Here is a 23,042-nt window from a genome sequence, read left to right on the forward strand (position 1 = left end):
ACTTCGTAAAATGTTTCAAATCAGTAACTAAATTATTTCATCCTGGTGAGTGATTTTTTAAATAGTTAGCTATAAAAAATGTATAGATCGAAAATTTTTAAAATCTGTAACATTTATTTTTAAGATGTATATAGGCACACTAATCGAATTTGGGTATTGAAAAAAAAAATGATGCATTAATCTAGGGATTGCTGTATACCAAACTGTATAATTTTATCGATAATATAAACAATATTTTTTCATGAAACAAAACAAGAAGAATATATTTTATTTTTAAGTAATTTTGAATTATAGCAAACTATATAATTTTATCGATAATAAAGAATATTATTTCACGTTTAATTTTTTTTTTTAATTTTTACCATAATTTTGATATTTTATCCAAACACGTATACACTGTACTTACAGTGTGTATGTATATTTCGAAAGTTGCAGCACCCCCACAATTTCAAGCCACCACTGATAAAAACTATAAACATCTGTTTAAAAACAGCAGAAGTGTGACTAAGTATGACTCTTGGAATATTAATGTCTTTCCTAAATACTAAAATATTTGCAATTGGAAAGAGAAGGCAGGGTAGACCTCAAAAAAGAATACTGGATAGATAATAAGACTGGAACAGACCAATATGGTCTATTCCCATAGTTAGCGTTATGATGATGTCTTTCCTGTTCACATTCAAGATAGGTTCGACATATCCATTACAGCAGCTGAAATTATTACTATAGCATATAAATGCCAGACAGGGAATCTAGGACCAGATGGTCTAAAGGTATAACTTGAACAAGAAGCCGGAGATTTTATTCTTCCCATTCTAATTTTACTCTTTAATTCCTTTCTCTTTCTACAGGTTACATACCAAGCAAATTTGTAGCCAGCCACACCATCATCATTCCAAAACTTAATAAAGATCATAAATTAATCAACAATTGGAGGCCTATTTCTTTATCTAATACTGACTACAAGATTATTTTTTGCATCATTAATAACAGGCTCAAAGCAGGAATGTGATACATAATCAAAAACACCCAGGTGTATGGGGTTCCAGGCTGAGCAGCAGATTTTAATCTGTTCTGCCTAATTAATAAAAAAGGCATCCAATGGTGGTACTCTCAGTGCATCTTACTCAAGCATTTGACAATGCTCTGCATCCCTTTCTGTTCCACATACTCCAGCACATTGGGGTGGGCAAAACACTGTTATCCATCATTAAAGGAGCCTGTTCTAATAAAACTTCTTCTGCCTCGTCAAATGAATTCCTATCAGACTCAGTCAAGCGAGGTTGTCCTCTCAGTCCCTTTCTGTTTGCACTGGTTCTGGAACTTTTTTTTTTTTTTACAGGAGGTTGGTCTACCAATTTGTATGCTGTTGAGGGGGGGGGGGGGGTAAAAATTTCCTTGAACATGAAGAAAACTCAAGTATTAACATATACAGATGTAGTAAGCATTTTGAGCACTCAAGCAAAAAGGTTTTACTATAATCTCATATCATGTAACTTATGTTGTATCCTGCCAAAAGCCTTTAGCAAAGTCTAAGTCCAAAAAGTGCTATAATGTATCTATCCCCCCCCCTTGTCTAACTCAACCATAATGTTATTATAAAATGTGAGCAAGTTATTCAAGCATGACCTTCCTTTAGTAAGGCCATGTTATTCATTGCAAAGTATGGATTCTCTGTCATACCATTTCAATATACAAAATCTCTTACCATCTTTTCCAAAATCTTCACCTATCCAGAGATATTGACAGGTCACTAGTTAGACCAGGGGTCGCCAAAGTCATTTGCCCGTTGACCCCTTCAAGCGTTTCTTGACATTTTATCGACCCCCTATATTTTACTATTATGTAATTATAATAGGACAAGCAAAAAAGACACTTATGTGAGTTTTTAGATTGTTTATTTTATAGTTACAGTGTTTATTGTATGTATAATATATTATATATTATTATATTACTATTACTAGTAATATCACTGGTATTACTACCAGTGAGTTTAGTATGTGAATGAATAACGATTGAATTATAATATGTATGTTGATGAATTTTAGAACATTAACGCTCACTTGTATGTCGATGCGCAAAAATGAGACTGGGATCGAAAACGAGTAAGTATCAGTAAATAAGAACCACGCACGTGTTGCAATCTCGCTCCCACTGCGCCGGCCGGCAGAAACCACCAACATCCGTTTAGTGGTGAATACGTCATTTTGGCCTACTTGATTGGCCTCAGTAACTATTTTCATGACCTTACTCCATCTTACAGGTCCTATTCATGGACCTGTAAGATGGAGGTATTGATTCCACGATTCACTCTTAATTGCGTTGTCATTACCTCCATGCCTTTTGTCATGGAGGTAATCCAAGTTAACCGAATTAAATATTACCCATACAATGATGTCTTATATTTTTCTGTCGACCCCTTTGGCGACCATTGAGTTAGACACTAGTCTTTGCACCCTCCTTGTACAATGGAATTATTACATAGGTCAAAAAAACAGTTGTGTTCAGTTCAAGCTGAACACAATTTTAGCACCTGTGTTGATATCCCATCAGTCTCTACTGCTGAATTCTTATTCAGTTTATGCAACAACTTCAGTACTTCCTCCTCAAACACCTGAGTTTTTTCATCCTATAAAGGTAGCATTGAGTTCCATGTTGCATACATCATATTTCACACAGATTCTTTTACTTGCAACATAATGATAGAATTTCTTTTAGGTGGTTGCTAATTTCTTTAGCAAGCAGAGCCAGTTTCTTTTCATAGTCAAAAGTATTATATAGAAAGCTAAGTGTAACTTTCTGGTCTGGCTTATACTTTTCATAACTAATATATTCCTTCCATATTATCTTTTCTTAAGAATCTCTTGCTTAATAGACTGCACAGCCATTTCATTTCTACCCTATTTATTCTTTGAATTCTGATAATGGACCATTGATGTATTCTTCTAAACATATAAACTGAAATGGCAACTCAGCACAATGAAATATGGCAAGGAAGAAGATCAGTATTATCAGATACACATGTTCACCAAATTATATGTATTATTTACCTCAAAAACACTTAACTCTTTCGGTACTTATCATTCAGTATATAATGCTGAATTGCATACTACACAGTCATACCCATTTTCCTGAAATCAAAGAGATGTTCCGTGACTTAGGGTAGAATGGTGTATATGCAAATAAATAAATATCCTCTAACACAGTGGTTCCCAAACAGGGTGATGCAGCAAACCCACAGGGATACCATGGGATATTTTAAATTTTAAAAAATTTTACTTACTTAAATTTTAAGTAAATAGTTTGGACCTACCTACTTAGTAAACAGAACTGTTAGTATTTCTTTTGACATAGGGATACCATGAAAAAATTATGGAGACATTATGGGTGACATGAACCAAGAAAGTTTGGGAACCTCTGCTCTAAGACCTTTTATCCCCTACTAGGACGAGGTGAGATGTTTGGCCCTGACTAACTTTCTGAAGATCAGTTGGCAATTAATCTCCAACTTAACTGGCCAAAGGTTATCGGTGATTTCAGAGGCTTGGTTTATTTAGATTTACAGCCAAAACAACTCAGACTATGAGGCCAGTGTATTGTGTTCTAATGGTTGGTTTGCCTGTTCTAAAGTACGAATAACCCGAGTTTCCCTGATGAAAAACTCCTCTACCTCCATACGTTTCAGTTTGAAAAGCCCTTTTTTTAAAGGTTCTTAGCGTCTCCTAAACGGTATTCAAATCCAGGTCTTTCTAACCAAAGGGCACTGTCAAAATCGACTGAGCTATGGAGGCTCCCCTAAGATTTCAAAGGCATCTCATCTAGGAAGGAGAATATAGCAAACATCTAACAGCTGCTATCTTGTTGTCCTTAACAATGTGTGCTACTATGGTTTGATTATTGGGGGATTGAAAATCATACTTGATTCTGAAAAATAGCAACTAACTTGAGAACTGGTTGAAAAAAATGGCCTAGAAAAAGTTCCTCTATTCAATGACTAGAATCAAACTTTTTTCTTCTGCCAGTCTAGCACTATGAAGCAAATGACATTTCCAAAGAGCTACAAAGGTGCCTTAGTATATGTATGTATGCATTTGTGTGTGTGTGTATGTGTACACAAAGCATTTCAATGTATTATTGATTACATACAATTCTAAAATATACTCTGTAAGAAATTCAGAAAATGATGATCAACTATCTTTATTTTTCTTATTATTTATTGCATATAAAAAGATACCCTTAAATGAGATTATTCCATAACTGTACATTTCTATGACACACACACACTGCAACAAAATAAACGAACTATCAGTGTTCTGAATAGTAACGTTTTTTTAGAGTACGATATTTTTTTAGCATATAAAGAGCCTCCAATTCTTTAATTATATACTGTCCTCTAACTAGAAGAACCTCTAACTGGTCTGAGTCTGTAACATCCTTATTGTTTAGAAAAGCTGCTTTAAGGCGATTTCTGAAATAATCATATCCCTTTGGATAATCATGGCCTAGGTGCAAAAGCTGAAAATATGTAAAAGAATTATTTTCTTATATGTTAATCTTTCAATTAAAATTTAACACATAATTGTTGAAAAGAATTATATGTAGATTTAACAATACTTGTGGCTCTCTTAACATCCCAAATAAACATTTATTACATTACTGAAAAAGAGAGCCAAAAAGGCTTCACTTCGGCAATGCAAAATTATTCAAATTAAGTGGATATTGAATCCAACATTATTTCAAAGCCGAATAGAGAAACTACAAGAGTTTTATGCCGAATAGAGAAACTATAAAAGTTTCGGCAGATACAAGCATAAGCAGACCTTTCATGACAGGGGCAACTCGTAGTAAAGGTGGAGTAAACTCTGATCACTATCCTTAGTATTTTCCATAATGTAAAACATCTCCTAGCACAGACATGTATGATGTTATACATTATGGGGGGGGTCACTACCCAGACTGGTTTCGACCTTTGTTGAGGTCTCGTCAGTGGGAGCCAGACCCAGGTGTAAATACTCAGGTTGAAGTAATGCAGAACTTATACTTTACCACGAGTTTATACTACTTATACTACGAGCTGCCCCTGTCATGAAAGGTTTGCTTACACTTGGATCTGCCAAAACTTTTATAATTTCTATATTTGGCACGAAACTCTTGTAGTTTCTATATATTCGGCTTTGAAATAATGTTAGATTCAATATCATTAGAAATAATGTTAGATTCAATTCGAATAACATTTATTACATGTTTATTATTACACAAATATATGTTACTTTAAATAATAAGTTTATTCCTTATTAACTGAAAAAACAAATACAGCAATCCCTTGATTAATGCTTTCTTTAAAATAGGCATATTAAACGCACTAATTGAATAATAACCTATGGGAAAAAGTAAATATTCATTCCTCAAATTTCTTTTTTGACTGTTAATTTTTTTTTGTAAAAGAATTAGAGTATGTCTCAGGGCTAGTTAAAGGAAAAACATGAAGTTGAAAGGCAATAAAACATACTCAGAATAAAAATTTATTATTCTCCTTCTTAACAAAGAATTGAGCTAACGTAGTTTGGTGGGCACACTCCGTTTCTTTTTTTCATACAACTGACTGTATAGCTCTTGCCTCTTCTACTCTTCTGCAAATTTTACTCCTCTCTTCATCAGGTTCAGCCTCTAAGCATTGCTACTTAAAAACTTTGATTGTACGAAAAATATTTTCAACTTGTTTCTGTGAAATCTCTTTTGGCTGACTGTCAGTGGTTAAATTTTCTTCATATTCTTCAGGATCTTCCTGCTGTGCATCTAGATTTAGCAGGTTGGAATCACTCAATTCCTCAGAATGAGATTTAATTAACTCTTGGATGTTATCATTGTCAATCTCATCAAAACCCAGTTCATGCCCGATGTTGACAATTTCCTCAACATTATCCATTTCATTTGAAAAGCCTCTAAAATCATTTGCACAATGTGGAAGAACGTGCTTCCAATGGCTTGCATATTGCTAGCAGTAATTTCATTCAACTTTGCGACTTTATAACCAGGCTAAGATTTCTCTGATTTGGCCAGAAAACTCTTGAAAGGCATTTGCTTCCAAAAAAAGTCCAGTTTCATCAACATTAAATATTTGTTGGTCACAATAGCGCCCCCCCCCCTTCTTCCACGATTTTCTTCAAAATCTCTGGATAATTTGTGGCCACCTCCTTATCTGCATTTGCAGCTTTGCCTGTGATTTGAACATTATGTAGGCTATTTCTCTTTTTGAAACACACAAATCACCCAGCACTAGCATGGAATTCTTCTTCTTTTCCATCACTGATAGCCCTTTCTTTCAAGGTTACAAAGAGACTTTGCTTTTGATTTAATAAGATCAGTGCTTAGTGGAATAAGTTTTGGGTTACAATCTTCAATTCATGTAGAAAGCGGTCTCTCTAATTCAATCATTATAATACTTTGATTTCGAGTGATCTGCATGCATGATGAACTTGAAGCAGGCCTTACCTTTCTCTTTATATTCAGCAGCTTTGCTTAAAATTGCTCTTATACTTGATTCACACATTTTGTGTACTTGTCCTATCTTTGCTCTGGACTTGCCTTGTTCATTTTTCTTTATTATTTCAAGTTTTTCTTCCAATGAGATTACTTTTTGAATCTTTTTTCACAATTCCACTTTTTTCTCACTAATTCTTTTACTCATGATTAACGGTTGTGAAAATGAAAAAGTAATTTGCTGTTTTAATGATACTTGTGACATAAGACTGAATGATATACGCACGTAAACACAAGAAAGATATTTAAACGTTTGTCTTCTCCTAAAGACAAACGCTCAACTTTATCTCTTCCTGGAGTTTATCAAATTCCTTGCAACTGTGATCTCTCCTATTTTGGATAGACTGGACGTTCTCTTGAAAAAAGAATCCAAGAACATCAATCCTCCATTCACAACAAACTTGAAAAGTCTGGATTGGCTCAACATGGGATTGAAACTGACCACAGCATCTTTTGGTCCAGGACTCGCCTCTTACATAGATCTCATTATAGGTTCGAACATTTGTTCAAGGAAAGCGTGGAGGCCTTGCTCCATCTTCCCAACCTGAATCGTAATGACTGTATATCTATATCAAAAATCTGGGAAAGTCTAATCAAGATTACTCATTAATTTAATTTTTTTTTTTTTCAATCATGTCTCTACTTCAAAATATTCCATTTCATACTTAGTGATATAACATCACGCGCCGTGTTCTATTTTTAACGATCTATTGTTAGTATTCTAGCTTGTATTTTTTAAAAAAACTGTTCTTGTAATACCGCTGAGGATGGTCTGCTATTTCCAGACCGAAATATTTGGTTAATTAAATATCTTTCTTGTGTTTACGTGCATATATCATTCAATGAAAAAGTATAGAAAACAATTGCAAAGGAGGCACGACATATGATCAGCCAAATGCTATGTAATTAGCAAACAACATAAGTTTTGGTGGTAAATTTCGAACATAGTGTAGTATGCCATTAAGAAACAACTTTGTAAAACGTTTTAATCGGTAACTAAATTATTTCATCCTGGTGAGTGATTTTTTAAAATAGTTGGCCATAAAAAAGTATATAGAGAGAAAAATTTTAAAATCTATAACATTTATTTTTAAGGTTTTAAAATATATAAAATATAAAAATAATAGGCACACTAATTGAATTTTAGAGGTACACTTTTGGGTAAAGACGCATTAATTGAGGGATTGCCGTATGTTACGTCAGGATTCCAAAAATAAACTGAATAACTGCTATAACAAATTTTGGCATGAAAATCAGCAATAAAAAGACAAAAATTGGGAAAATTGGGAAGAATACAGAAAATATAAAATACATCCTAAATTGAGAACCTAATGGATCAAGTAAAATATTTCAGCTATTTAGGTACTGTTTTTAGTTAAAATGACAAATTCAATATGGAAATAGACAACAGAATAAACAAAACCAGTATGGTAGGAAGCAAGCTGAATAAATTTATATGGAATAAGAGAAATTAGCCAGAGCATTAAACTAGCAGATAGTGTTGAAACAAATTTTAACTATGGATCTGAGAGTTGGATTAAAAATAAGGCAGCTGATCCAAGACTGAAGACCACAGATGTGAGAGTTCTGCAAAAAATTAGGAGAGGGAACAGATGGCAGTAACAGCAGAATCACATTAAAAATTATGATATCAGGAAGGAACTTGACATTGTTAGTATTCAGAAATGTATGAGCACAGCTAATTTAAGATAGTATGGCCACTTCAATAGACATGGAGAGGAATGCTTAGCAGAACAGTGGTTTGATGCCAAGATGGCAGGAAAAAGTCCACAGCAGATTTTTCAGTAAACGAAGATAACAACAAAGACTAATATTTAGAAATGTTATGATTAATAATCTCTCTCCAGCTGGGACAAAGAATTTAAAAAAAAAAAAAAAAAAACTTAAAACATTTTTTATGATCACTCACCCTTCCCAAGATTCATAAGCCAGCATTAAGACCAATAGTAGACTGCATCGGCTGCCCCACATATAAAGTTTCTAAATCCTTGTCTACATTATTATCTTCATTTACTGAAAAATCTGCTTCTCACATCAAGAACTCCTTAGATTTGAAAATAAAAGTTTGTTTAGTATCTTTATTTAGTACCTTCATATATCATGATTAGTCTTAATATAGTATCTCTTTTCACAAACATTCCTTTGATAGATTAATTTACTTGAACGAGATTTTCCTCTGGATATTATCAAACTTTTTGACTTCGTAATACAATATGGTTATTTCAGTGTACAAGACAAATTATACCAACAGATTGGAAGCATAGCAATGGGTAGTTCTCTCTCTCTCTTTCCAATTACTATATGGAGCATTTTGAAGGCCATCTTCTTAAAGACATTTCTCCTAACATTTCAGTGTGATATGGATATTTTTGTAATATGGAGAGGTTCACCATCCTTTCCATAGGAAGAGAAAGAGGAAGTTGGACATTTTATGTGTGCAGGAGACAAGGTGGAAGGGGGTGAAGGCGAAGGAACTGGGAGATGGGTATAAATTGTTCTACTCTGAAGTGAATAAAGAGAGAAGAAAGGGTGTCAGAATTGTGGTGTGTGGCAGAACGAAGGGCGAAGTACTGGAAGTGGGAAGGAGGAACAACAGGATCATGAGAATGAAACTGGGGCTTGGAGAAGAGCAAGTGGTCGTCTTATGTGTATATGCCCCGCAAGTTGGCTGTACAGCAGAGGAGAAAGATGAGTTCTGGAATGTGCTAGATGAAGAAATGAGGGAACTGGATGAAAACGAGATGGTGATTGGCGGAGGAAACTTGAACGGACACATAGGAAGGCAGAATAAGGACTGTGAAAGGGCACGTGGCAATGGAGTGGAAATGATGAACCAGGAAGGAGAGAGGATTGTGGACTTTGCAGTAGCATTTGATCTGGCAATTGTGAACTCGTTTTTCTACAAGAGGGAAGAACATTTGATAACATTCAGAAGTGGTAACCACATTTCACAAATTGACTACATTTTGACTAGAAGAAAACATCTCAAAGAGTGACAAATTATAAGGTAATCCCAACAGATCAAGTGGAGCTGCAACATCAGCTACTGTGCGAAGACTTTAAAATAAGATCGAAGATAAGAACCTTTGGAAGCCATGGGATGAAGACTATTAAGTAGTTTCATTTAAAAGAAGAGAGTGTGAAGAACAGTTTTAGGGAGGTGTTAGAGAGGATTTCGGATGGACTAAAAAGTGTACAAGATTGGTGGAGACATCTGGAAAGTTAGAGAGCAGAAGGAGGGTTGGTGGTGGAATAATAATGTACAAGAAGCAGTGACGGCTAAGAGGAAGGCAAAGCAGAAGTGGGATGAGTCAAGAATGGAAGAGGACAGAGAGAAAGCAAGAAGCCAAGAGAGTTGTGACAAAGGCATATCAAGGTCTTTATGATCAATTAGAAACAAAGGAAGGCCAGAGAAAAATTTACCGACTAGCAAAATGTAGAAATAAGGCATCAAAGGACATCTTACATGCAAGGAAGATCAAAGACTCTGGAGGAAGAGTATTATGGAGGGATGTGGATATAGGAAACAGATAGAGAATATACTTTGAAGGACTTTTGAATGAGGAAAATGCAAGGACTCACAGAGAAGATGGGCAGCCTTCTGAGGGGATGGTGCAGAACATCAGTAGAGTGGAAGTGAAGGAGGCTATGAAAAGGATGAAGAATGGAAAAGTGGTGGGACCTGACAGGATCCCAGTGGAGGCATGAAAGGCACTGGGGGGAGGAGGGAATTAACATGACAATTGTTATATTAGATTTAAGATCCTGGATTACCTAAGGTCTTATTTATAATTAACTCTTAGGGAGAAAGGTTAAGTGGGTAGAATATGTGCCTTCCATATTCTTGGGATTTTTAGACCATTATTATTAAGATTAAGGTGGTTGATAAGAATCTCACAGGCTTCCTTAAATTTATATTCATACCATGTTTTGGTGTGATGTAAACAGGTACTTGTCCAGTCAATTCTATATGTAAAGTGTTCATGCCATGATTAGAAAGACCAGCTTGACTATAGTTATTATATTTAATGTATCGTTTATGTTCCTTTTTCCTGATAGGAATTGCGAGTCCTGTTTCCCCTATGTAGGGCAAATTACAGGTGAAGTGAATACAGTATACTCCTGTGTGGGCCAGCGGAAGGAGCTTGAATGAGTTGAGTAAGTTCTTTAATTTTGCAGGAGGTTTAACGGTGGCTTTAAGGTTGTATTTTTGTAGTATTCTGTTTATTTTGTCTGATATCAATTTAATGTATGGAATGGTTACAGTTTTATTGTAGTCTACTTTATTTTTAAGTGAGGTCTTGTACAGAATTTTGTTGATAATATTTTGGATATAACCATTTTTTAGGAAGGTATTGCTGATAACTTTTAATTCATCTTTAAGTACTTGTTCATTTGAGCAAATCTTCAAAGCCCTGTTTTTTATTGTATTAATGACACCTAGTTTTTGTGTTGGGTGATGGTACAACTTTATGTGTATATACTGGCCAGTATGTGTGGGTTTCTGGTAAATAGTTTTGGTTTCCTGTTTATGGGAAACCAAAAACCCACCTAACTTAAACAGATCTGGTGGCCTTCAGTTATCCCCTTTATGAGAAATATTAAATCAGTTTTATGCAAATTCCTGATTATTATCTTATCATATCTTTTTTTTTTAATTGGGAATGTACTGACCATCTGTTGTTCCATTCCACTGAAGCGGTGGTGCTTTTTAAAATTGATTCTTTTATTATAATTTATTTTGCATTCCATTGCTGTTATTGCACTAAAGATACCTATGATACTTCGGCAAAAATTTTACAACTAATAAATTTATTTCACAAAAGTCTAAATCATCATCATCAAATTCCTGCCATGTATACCCTCAAGGGGGTGTACAGGATATAATAGTACTACATGAAAAATTTACATCATTACTAATTTCCTACCTACAATTTTCCTCCAAATCAGTCTGTTACTTGCCAAGACTCCAACATTATCAGATCTTATATTGCTATCGTCTAAGGCACATTGTACCATATCAGTCCACCTATATCTTGTTCTTCCTCTGGGTCGTTTTCCTCCCAACCTGGCAGAGAACACTTGTTTTGTTAATCTTTCCTCACCCATTCTGTTTAAGTGACCATACCACCTGAGATTAGCTCTGCTAACGCATTCCTGGATGCTGACAATGCCAAGTTCTTTCCTAATTAACTAGTTTTTAATAATATACTGTCATTGATGCCATCTGTTCGTGCCTCTAATCTTTCTCAGGACCCTCATATCTGCAGTCTCTAGTCTTTGGTCAAGTCTTCACCATCTTCACTAAAAATCGTGCCCTAAGTAACTGGGTTCTCCGTTCACAATACAGTTGACATTTTCAACGATTCTGCCTATTTTCATTGTCTTTGTTTTTTTATTGCTGACCTTCACAGCATATCTATTACAACAGTTATTCAATTTAGTCAGGGAATCTTGCAGACTTGTAGCAGATTTATTTAGAAGTATAATATCGTCCACATAAAGCAAAGAGCTGACATTAACATCTCCAATTTTGATATCATTTTAATACCACTTACCTTCATAATGTGATCCATATATATAATGAATAACAGAGGGGATAATGTACATCCTTGTCTCTCACCAGATTTAACATTAAACCATCTTCCTGCACTTCCTTCAATTCTAACTGCTGACTTACAACTCAAATAAAGACTAAGTATTGCTTGATATAATGCCCCATTGACACCATACAACTGTAGCTTATTGAATAGCTTTTCTCTTGGCATCTTGTCATATGCCTTTTCCAGATCGACAAAACATAAATACAGATCTTTGTCATATTCCCATGATTTCTCCACTAATTGTCATAAAAAGTCTGATCCTGACAACCTCTATTTGGCCTGAATCCAGCTTGTTCTCCACCAAGCTTTTCTTCCACAAGTCTTCTCAACCGATTCTCAAGTATACTGGCATAGATCTTACCAGGAACACTCAGTAGGGACATACCTCTGTAATTCTCACATTCAGTTTTATTTCCCTTTTTATATATGGGTACTATGAGAGCTCTACTCTAATCATCGGGAATTTTTCCCTCTGTCCAGGTCTTCTGAACTATGCAGTTTACCAGTGTAAGACTTTTATACCACCATACGTCAGCATTTCTGGTTGAATATCATCTACTCCGGCTGCCTTTCCACATTTCAAGCCTTTGATGGCTTTTTCTACTTCAAGTATGCCTTTTGAGTGTTTTTTACCACTGTACATGACTCTGCCTTGGGATCCTTAGGGGTCTCATTCCAGTCCCAAGCCTGGACAAAGGAGGAGGGTCGGTCAGACGAGTGTCGATGCTCTAACCGTAAAGAAAAAACATGATTGTTATCTGATGCCTATACAATCAACAGCTACAACATGCCGGCTCGGGCGTCGCTCGGATAAACAAGGCCCGCGATAAACAAGGCCCAGTGACAATAGAAACAATACCAAAGCAAGATGTGCTAATTATTGAAGGAGATTGGAATGCCAAAGTTGGAATAGATAATGATGGTTGGGAAAGAGTCATGGGAAAATATGGTTTGGGAGAAAGAAATGAACGAGGTGAAAAATTGTTAGAATTTGCTGTGGACCACGAGATGATGATCTGTAACACAAGATTCCAACAAAAGGAGTGTAGAAAATGGACGTGGCAATCAAATGATGGGAAAACCAAAAACATGATTGATATGATTATGATTAAAAGAAGATGGATAACATCAGTACAGCAATGTCGAACTTTTCAAGGAGCAGATATAGACTCGGACCATAGTTTAGTGATTGCAAACATCAAGACGAAATTAAAAAAGAAATATAAACCCCAACATCAGAATAGAAGAGATACAGCACAAATAAGTGAAGCAGAAATAGGAAGAAGGTACAGAACAGTGTTAGAAGAGAAACTTGAAACTGTGGAGAAAGAAAAAAACTTGAATTTAAGAGTGAAAAGAGTAATGAAGGCGATAGAAGATGCAGTAGAAACAGTACCAGAAGAAGAGAAGATCAAGAAGAAATGGATTGCACAAGAAACATGAAGTTAGTACAGGAGAAAAGAATGTTGAAGATAAGAACGGATACATCAGAACAAATAGAAGAGCACTATATAAGAAAATGTAATGAGGTGAAAAAAGCAGTCAGAATGGATAAGATGAAATGGTTAGAAGCCCAATGCAACAATATAGAACAGCACTATAGAGAGCATAAAACAAGGGAGGTATACAAAATGATCAGAACCATTAATAGAAAGTGGCAACCAAAACAGACCACAATTAAAGATGAAAAAGGCAAAGTATTGATGAATAAAGCAAAAATTGTACAGCAGTGGACAAGATACTGTAGTGAGTTATATGAAGAAAAACTAGATTCAGATAGCATTGGGAAACTGACTGAAGAATTGAAGCAGATATCACCATCAGGTAATGAGCATGCTATGGACATTTTAAGAGAGGTAGAAAAAGCAATAGGACAGCTAAAACACAACAAGAGTCCTGGTAACGATAACATTACTGGAGAAATGATTAAATATGGTGGTGAAAGTATGGTTACAGAAATACACCAACTATGTAATATAGTATGGAAAGGGAAAATGCTAGAGGAGTGGGTGAAATCAATATTAGTAACATTATACAAGAAAGGAAATAAGCTAGAATGTACAAATTATAAAACAATTGCCTTGATAAGTCACTTTGGTAAAGTGATGATGATCATATTGACAGAAAGATTGAGAACACAATTGGAAGCATACCTTGCAGAATTAACCTCATTATCAATTCAACAGAATTTGACAATGAGGTTAACAGCAGAGAAAGCTAGGAGAAAAAACAAAAACATATATACTTGCTTTGTTGATTTTCAGAAAGCATTTGACAGTATTGACCAGAAAGTGACATTAGCAGTTCTGGAATCCTATGGAATTGATAAAAAAACTAATAGCTATATTAAAAGATGTTTATCAGAATGCAGTTGCAGCAGTTAGAATAGGTGATGATTTGGGAAAATGGTTTAAAACAAGCAGAGGTACTAGACAGGGAGACTCAATATCACCAAGCATTTTCATTGCACATTTAGAAAGAGCAATGGATAAAATGAAAGAAGATGCCAAAGGAATATCTGTACACGGAATGAGAATTAACAATCTGAGATTTGCAGATGACATTGCTATTATTGAAGAAGACGAAAGAGAACTACAAAACTTGTTATGAACCTTGAAAAAACAAAGACAATGGCATTTGGTGAGAAGAACATGAAACAAAAGATACAAGTGGATGGAACTGATATAGAAAATGTAGAACAATTCACATATTTGGGAAATAAAATGACATTTGACTTGGACTGTAAAAAAGAAATAAAGATCAGGATTGCAAAGGGAAGAACAAATCTGAAGGCCATGATAACATCTGGAAAAGTAAAGTGATCAGTCTGCAAACAAAACTAAGAGTATTGGAAACATGCATCTTCAGGAGTGTACTGTACGGATCTGAAACGTGGGTAATAAATAAGGAATCAAGAAAAAGAATTTTGGCATTTGAAAGAACTTGTTACAGGAAGATTCTAAGAATAGGATGGATACAGAAAATCACCAATGAAGAGCTCTATCAGAAGATACAACCAAAACAGAATCTAATGCAGAAGATTATAAAACGGAAGCTGCAATTATTTGGACACATCTGTAGAATGAGAACTGGAAGATAAAGACATTTATGTTTGGTATTTTGGATGGTTTAAACAGAAGAGGTGCTTTCTCTAAAGACTCAAAAAATTCCTCCATTTCTACCTTAGTAGAACCTTCTGTCGGACCATAGGCACAAATAAGTCTCATTGTCCAGTTCCCCATTTTCATATTTGCCCACATCACTCTACTTGAGACTGCCTGCCATTCAAGAAGATTAGCCTCGTATTTAGTGTTGAATAATATGGCTACTCCTTCTTTTCCTTGATTGTCATTGCTTGAATATAACATTTTGTATTTATTGCTCAAAAAATTCTCACCAGTTTTTGTCTTTTTTGTTTCAGTCACCCCTATTATGTCAATCTGGTACTTATCTAATTCCTCTGCTAGTTCCATTTCTTTGCCATTCAGGCTTCTTATGTTGATAGTACCGATCTTTAACTCTGATGATATTGAGTTGGGGTGTGTTTTCAGGGTATTTCAGAGAACAGATACTGCTGCACGGAAATATATGTAAAGTGAAGCCAAATCAAGGAGAAGGCAGGTAACTAATGGTATGCCACAGAGCTCTTTACTTCAGCTACTGTTCAATTTGCACATTAATGATAATAAGAATGATTTGAGGGTGAGGAGAATATCCCTTTCTTTGCTGATGATACTTACCTGAAGAGAAGGAATAGTTAACAAAAGTGAAGCCAAGCTCTATCCTGTAGAACAGTTTAAACAGACTGGTAGGTTAAACAAAGGATAATGGTTGCCAGTTTAGGACATTAGAATGTAAGGTTATTCACTATGGGAAGAAAAGACTACAAGCTGTACATCACACAGACAGAAATGGACTACAATAAATAGAGGCTAGAGATTTGAGGGATGATGGTAGACAGAGTTGAAATTCAGCTTATTCCAAAAGTGGACAAAATAGTTCACAGGATCACAAAGATCCTTTTAGCTAACAAATGATCCTTAATTGTATGATAAGAAAAACATTAACAAGTTGGGATAAGGAACTTAGAAAGATAAGTTATTATACTTATTAATATACTTATCTTTGATTATCAAGTTTTGATGTGACCAAATTAGGACCATTTGGTCTCCTGGGAGTTGTAGAAGGGATGGAAAGGATCCAGAGGCAAGTGTCCGAGATGGTGAGCTGGTCTGTGGAGGATAGACCAGCTCACCATCTTTTTTGTGGATAACAAAGGCTATCCACAAAAAAAGTTTGTGGATAACCTTTGTTTAGTTGATATATGTGGAGAGGAGGGGATATGATAGAAGCAAGTTACTAAAGGGATTTAATAGAGCAGATGGAAAAGAAATTTTGTAATACACGCTAAAAAGAGATGACAAGTGGTCGGTCATGCTGTGAAGAATGTGGTTCTCAAAGACATGAAAACCAGATTTTTTGCTTCAAGAGTGGTGAATGAGTGGAATGGGATCCTAAGAGCAGTTCTGAGTGCTTTTTTTCATCATCATCACATTCCTGATATGTACATTCAAGGGTATACAAGATATGATAGTACTGCATGAAAAACTTACACCATCACTAACTTGCTATCTACAACTGTTTCCTCCAAATCAATCTGTTACCTGTCAAGACTCCAACATTGTCAGATCTTATATTTCTATCTTCTAAGGCACTTTTTACTGTATCAATCCATCTATATCTTGGTCTTCCTCTGGGTCTTTTTCCTACCAACCTGGCAAACAAAACTTGTTTTGCTAATCTTTCCTCTTCCATTTTGTTTAAGTGACCATACCACTTGAGCTCTGCTAACACATTCCTGGATACTAACAATGTTAAGTTCTTTCCTAATATTCTTGTTTTTAATATGATATAGCCACTGATGACCTCTGTTCACCCCTCTAATCTTTCTCAGGACTCCCAGGTCTGTGGTCTCTAGTCTTTGTCAAGTATTTTATTTCTAACCCAGCTCTCAGATCCATAAGTTAAAATTGGTTTGAACACTGTCTTGTATACAGCTAATTTAGTTTTGACTAATTTCTCTCTTATTCCATATAAATTTATTCAGTTGACTTCCTACCACCAGTTTTATTGATTCTGTTGTCTATTTCCATATTTAATTTACCATCTTCACTAAAAATCATGCCTAAGTAGCTGAAATGTTTTACTTGTTCTATAGGTTCTCCATTCACAATACAGTTGATATTTTCATTGTCTTTGTCTTTTTATTGCTGACCTTCATACCATATCTAGGGAAACTGAAGACCGAACTATTGCTAAGGGGCTCATAGCAACCCTGAATAAAAACAGAAAGGAAAGATAAATCACAACCATCCATGAACTCAATTTCTCCACATCTAGCCGGAAAAGCTGGTCACTTCTAAGAAAATTAGGTGGAGCAGCACCAACAACACACAAAACAACAGAGATAACTCGTAATCATATGGTTAATCATTTATTGAAACCTCCAAGATTAGTCCCAGCTCTATCAGGAAAATTATTGTGCAATCTTCCATCAGACAAATCCTGAAGACTGCACCTGATCTTCCTGAACTTGTACACCCAGTATCTTGGGAAGAGGTACAGGTAGCCTTAAAACTCACCAAGAATGGCAAGGCTGCAGGAGAGGATGGTATCCTCCCTGAGTTTCTAAAACATCTCGGTCAACAAGGCCAAACATGGCTGGCCGCCCTTTTCTCAGAAATTATAATGACTGGTAAAGTAACAAATCTGTGGCAGGAAGCCAAAATAATTGCCGTGCCCAAACCAGGGAAAGATACAAATGATGTCAAAAATCTACGATCTATCTCCTTGCTTTACTCCACCTTTAAGCACTTTGAAAGAATTCTCCTTAAAAGAATTTCACCACTCATCGAAAGAGCACTCCTGATCAAACAAGCTGGCTTCAGGCCAGAAGAAGTTGCCGTAACCAGGTCACAGCAACTTCCTGACAACACAGATTGAAGCAGGCTTCTAGAAAAAACTTAAATCTGGATCCACTTTCATCGACCTAACATCAGCTTATGACACAGTTTAGATCAGGGGCCTCCTCCTAAAGCTAGAAAATATTATAGGGTGCAAAAAACTTTCCAGCTTTTTGAATCCATTCTCTCCAACAGAAAGATCCAGTTACATATTGGCGGAAAAAAGAGTAGGCCCAGATTTCTTCACAACGGTCTCCCTCAGGGTTCTGTGTTATCCCCCTTTTTAACATCTACGTGTACGACTTACTACATACCAGCTCAAGCAAGTATATGTATGCGGATGACCTAGTGATCCTACATCAATCTACCTCCTTTGCCAACCTGGAATCAACCTTGAACACAGACCTGAACATCCTGAAAGAGTACTTAAAGCCAAATCCAACAAAAACTGTGTCCACAGTATTTCACCTGAACAATGCAGAGCTGAATCGACACCTCAACCTTTCTTTCTGTCGAAAAACGGTAGAACACGAGCCTCACCTGAAAGCCCTTGGAGTGAGCTTGGACATATGCCTAACCTATAAAAGGCACATCACCAACCTGCCCAACAAAATGAAAATGAGAAACAATATCATTTCAAGGCTTGCTGGAACAACCTGGAGTTGTGGTGCAGAAATCCTAAGGTCATCTGCACTAGCCCTCGCATTCTCTGCAGCAGAATATTGTGCCCCTGTCTGGGAAAGAAGTGCACACACTAACATTATAGACACCCAGCTAAACTCTACCATGCGCACAATTAGTGGGACAGTGAGAAGCACCCCCTCTCTCTCTCTCCTGGCTGCCGGTCCCATCTAACATTGCTCCACCAAACACACGGAGAAGACAAGCCTCGATTAAAGAATTTAATAAAGCAATGAGCGACCCACTCCTGCCCCTGCACCAGACTCTCATAAATCCACCTAGTCTTCACCTAAAATCTAGAAAGCCTATCCCATCCACGGACGAACTCTCTTCAGCTGCCCTGCCATCAACACCTGACATGTGGAGAGAAGACTGGTCCAACAATCTCCCAACAAATGGCTTTCTGGTAGAAGATCCCTGTGTTCTGCAGCCTGGTTTTGTTCTTCCTAGGAAGATTTGGTATCGATCAACAGGATCAGAACTAACCAGAGCAGATGTGGCTACCTACCACATAATAATAATAATTGTACAATGATACACGGCCGTGAGTCCCCTTTAAGGGGAGGTATTTCACCATCTCAGTCCCTGCAAATTTTATCCGGGCTCCGGAACCAGCATAGCTGACGAATCAGACCTATGGCGCTGGGTCAGTATTCCTGACTGTAATCCATGTATGTTCACTGGACTGGTTTGCCTGCTTGCAGGATGAAAAACCCCAGATAAACTGGACCGGTTAACTTGGCTATGGCTGAGGAAGATCCTTAAGCTTCACGTGTCGTTGACGGGAATCAAACCTAGGACACCCAGGCATATGGTTACGAAGCGCATAGCCACTAGGCTAACTGCACTGACACCTACTACATAAATGGGGGCTGTTAGACCACTGTTATTGTGATTGTTCTCCCGTGGCTCATATTGTGAACGACCAACCAAGGCACCAATTTCACGGTGGTGGCCTGCAGGACTTCTGGATGTCCTGTAGGCCACCACCTACAGCAGCGTGATGGATGAGGCCTTGGATTGGCTTTCCAGACTGGACATTGATCTGTAGTTGTTTTTTATTCCTTTTTGCATTAAGAATAAATAAATATATACCATATCTATTACAACAGTTATTCAATTTAGTCAGAGAATCTTACTGACTTGTAGCAGATTTATTTAGAAGTATAACATCATCCGCAAAAAACAAAGGGCTGACATTAACATTTCCATTGATAACAGGTTGAATACCACTTTCCTTCATAATGTGATCCATATAGATAATGAATAACAGAGAGGATAATGTAAATCCTTGTCTGACACCAGATTGAACATTAAACCATCTTCCTGTACTTCCTTCAATTCTAATTACTGACTTACAACTCAAATAAAGACTAAGTATTGCTTGATATAATGCCCCACTGACACCATACAACTGTAGCATTTTGAATAGCTCCTCTCTCTTTTGTCATCTTGTTATATGCTTTTATCAGATTGACAAAACTTAAATACAGATCTTTGTTATATTCCCATGATTTCTCAAGTATTTGTTGTAAAGTGAAAATCTGATCCTGATAGCCTCTATCTGGCCTGAATCCAGCTTGCTCTTCACCAAGCTTCCCTTCCACAATCCTACTCAACCATTTCTCAAGTATACTTGCATAAATCTTACCAGGAATACTCAGTAAAGAAATATCTCTGTAATTCTCACATTCAGTTTTATTTTCCTTTTTATATATGAGTACTATGAGCTCTAGTCATCTAGAATTCGTTCCTCTGTCCATGCCTTTTGCAACTGTAAGACTTTTATATCCCCATACTTGAGTTTTTCTGGTTAAATATCATCTACTCCTGCTATCTTTCCACATTTCAGGCTTCTGATTACTTTTTTCTACTTCAAGTATCGTGAATTGCATGCCTGGTCAGTGTTTTTTTTACCACTAGGCTATCACTGATTGTTTCATTGAGCACTTTTTCAAAGTAATGACTCCATACTTCAAGGATATCTTTTTCTCCAGTTTTCATGTGACCTTTATCATCTCTGATCCTTTTATAGCACTCTTTCCTCCATTTCTAAGCTTCTTCAACGTCCTCCAGAATATCTTGCCATTTTCTTGATATTTATTTTCTATATTCTTATCAAAGTCTTCCTATGACTTTTGTTTAGCTAGTTTTACACAGTGTTTAGCTTTCTTACATTTGTCTCTGTATTCTCTAAGAGCACAAGCTGACTTATTTGCCAGGAACTTTTGGTATGCTTTCTTCTTTTTCTTCACTGCCTATGTTAAAGATACCAAGTAATTTTATAACCTTGGTTTTAATCCTTTTTCCCAAGTAAGCAAACAGATAAGTAAGTCAAGTTTGAGCCTGAATGCGGTTCAAGACTTATAGTGGTGGGGCAATACCAAGGCAACTCATGGTAAAGATGAATTAAGTTCTGATCACTTTCCTTAGTATTTCCATAAATGTAAAACACATCTCCTAGGAGATGTATGATGTTATACATTATGGGTGGGGGTCACTACCCAGACCGGTTTTAACCTTTATTGAGGTCTCATTAGTGAGTAGGCAGACCCTGAAATGCCAAGGTTTAAGTAATACAGAGCTTATCAATTTTACCTATGCAAGTTGCTACAAGGTGCTTTGACTTTATTAATTAAGAATCTCCGGATGAGAGAAAGATGTGAAAAGTTTTTTACCTTGGGTATAATATATGGTAAAGATACCAAGTAATTTCTTCACTGCCTGTTTACCTTCCTGTGTCCACCATGGAGCTCTGATTTTTCTATCCTTGCAGAAAAACCTGACCACATGCCCTCTCTGGCTGAATCAATCAATGTTTTCTTCAGGGCGCTTGCCACTGAATTGCCATTCAAGAAGATTAATCTCGTATTTTGGCCTGAATATAACATTTTATATTTATTGCTCAGAAAGATCTCACCAGTTTTGTCTTTTTTGGTTTAGTCACCCCTATTATGTTGATCTGGTACTTATCCAATTCCTCAGCTAGCTCCATTTCTTTGTCATTCAGACTTCTTATATTGATAGTACTGATCTTGAACTCAGGTGATATTGAGTTGGGGTGTGTTTTAGAATTTGTTCAAGTAGGTGACTTTTTGCTGTTTGCCCTGGTTCTCTGGCAAAAACAACAGGGGCCTTGTTTAACTGGGCAACGCCCCAGCTGACATGGAATTCTGTCATGTTGTACCATTATTTTATATTTTGGTTTAAGCCAATAAGAATACAATTTGGTCGGCTAAATCCCAAATTGCCAGCCCATCCTTGTTTGTTCAGTATCCAGGTAGACACCTAACAAGATGCACCACAAGAAGGTGAGAATTGGACATTAGGTCAGAAGTCCTTTTTGGTTCTCTGCATTTCTTTGAAGACTATGTGGAGGTTTCCTCTCAGTTATACAGGTTTGACCCTCATGCACCCCATATTTTTGAACATTAACTATAATAAAAATAAACCAAGAAACCATCTGAATAATGCAAGTCTCTCAGCATGTTTAAAAATTAAAATTAACTTTCCTGATACTGACTCACTGAAGAAGTTCAGCAGCAAAAGTCACATTAATTCATGTTTATATAGATATCTGTTTTGGTTTTTTGACTATTATTTAAGAAATTAGACTATTTTAAGCCTAAAGTCCAAGGGGAACCCTCCATGGGTTGCTTTTGGCTAACTTTAGCTGTTGAACAGGAGGCCTAAGAATTAAAATTTCTCAACTCTAGGGAAGTTAACATAACCATATATATATTTGGATTAGGCTGATTTTTTAAATCTGCTGCTGATTCTAAAAAGTCTTTCAAGTTTGTATTTGCTGTGATGAAGCACAGTTTTTTTTTCCATCTGATCCTGTGCAAGGTATCCAAGGCCTAGTCAGTCAGCAAGACCTGACCGACCATAGTTGTGGTGGCAGATGAATTTTTGTGTTCATCAAGGCAGATCTCCCAGTCTGACCATAACATAAGCTGCAAGAACAAGGAATCTTGTAAACACTTGGAAGAGGGAAGGGACGAAGTGGATCGTTAGAGAGGACTTCAAATGAGGTTTGAAAGCACTGCAGATCATACTTCTTTAAAGTTCTGGCTATTTTTTCTGAGGTGCCTAGGGAATAGTAATAGCATTACTGTTGTCTGTATGTTGAGAGAGAGATGCAAGAAACAGCTAATTTGTTACTTTTTTTGGTATAATAACCACTGGACAGGAAGGTCTGGCAAATAAAGGAGAGCTCAGCTGTAAGGAAAGC

General features: G+C 36.3%; 1 protein-coding gene across 5 annotated transcripts in view; it reads right to left on the reverse strand.

Annotated features, from left to right (window-relative positions):
• Positions 1–4,181: 4,181 nt before the first annotated feature.
• osi (electron transfer flavoprotein regulatory factor orsai) overlaps positions 4,182–23,042 on the reverse strand; it is a 48,808-nt gene continuing 29,947 nt past the window's right edge. For all 5 annotated transcript variants that reach the window (XM_090414473.1, XM_090414474.1, XM_090414476.1 and 2 more), the window contains one exon: positions 4,182–4,515. In XM_090414473.1, the coding sequence (XP_090270599.1) occupies positions 4,306–4,515 (210 nt within the window). In that variant the 3' untranslated portion in view covers positions 4,182–4,305. The remainder of the gene's footprint in view (positions 4,516–23,042) is intronic.

This window comes from Typopeltis vanoorti, chromosome 25, assembly GCF_054136105.1.
Source record: "Typopeltis vanoorti isolate ZY-2024b chromosome 25, IOZ_Tvanoo_1.0, whole genome shotgun sequence".
In the NCBI taxonomy this organism is placed as follows: Eukaryota; Metazoa; Arthropoda; class Arachnida; order Uropygi; family Thelyphonidae; genus Typopeltis; species Typopeltis vanoorti.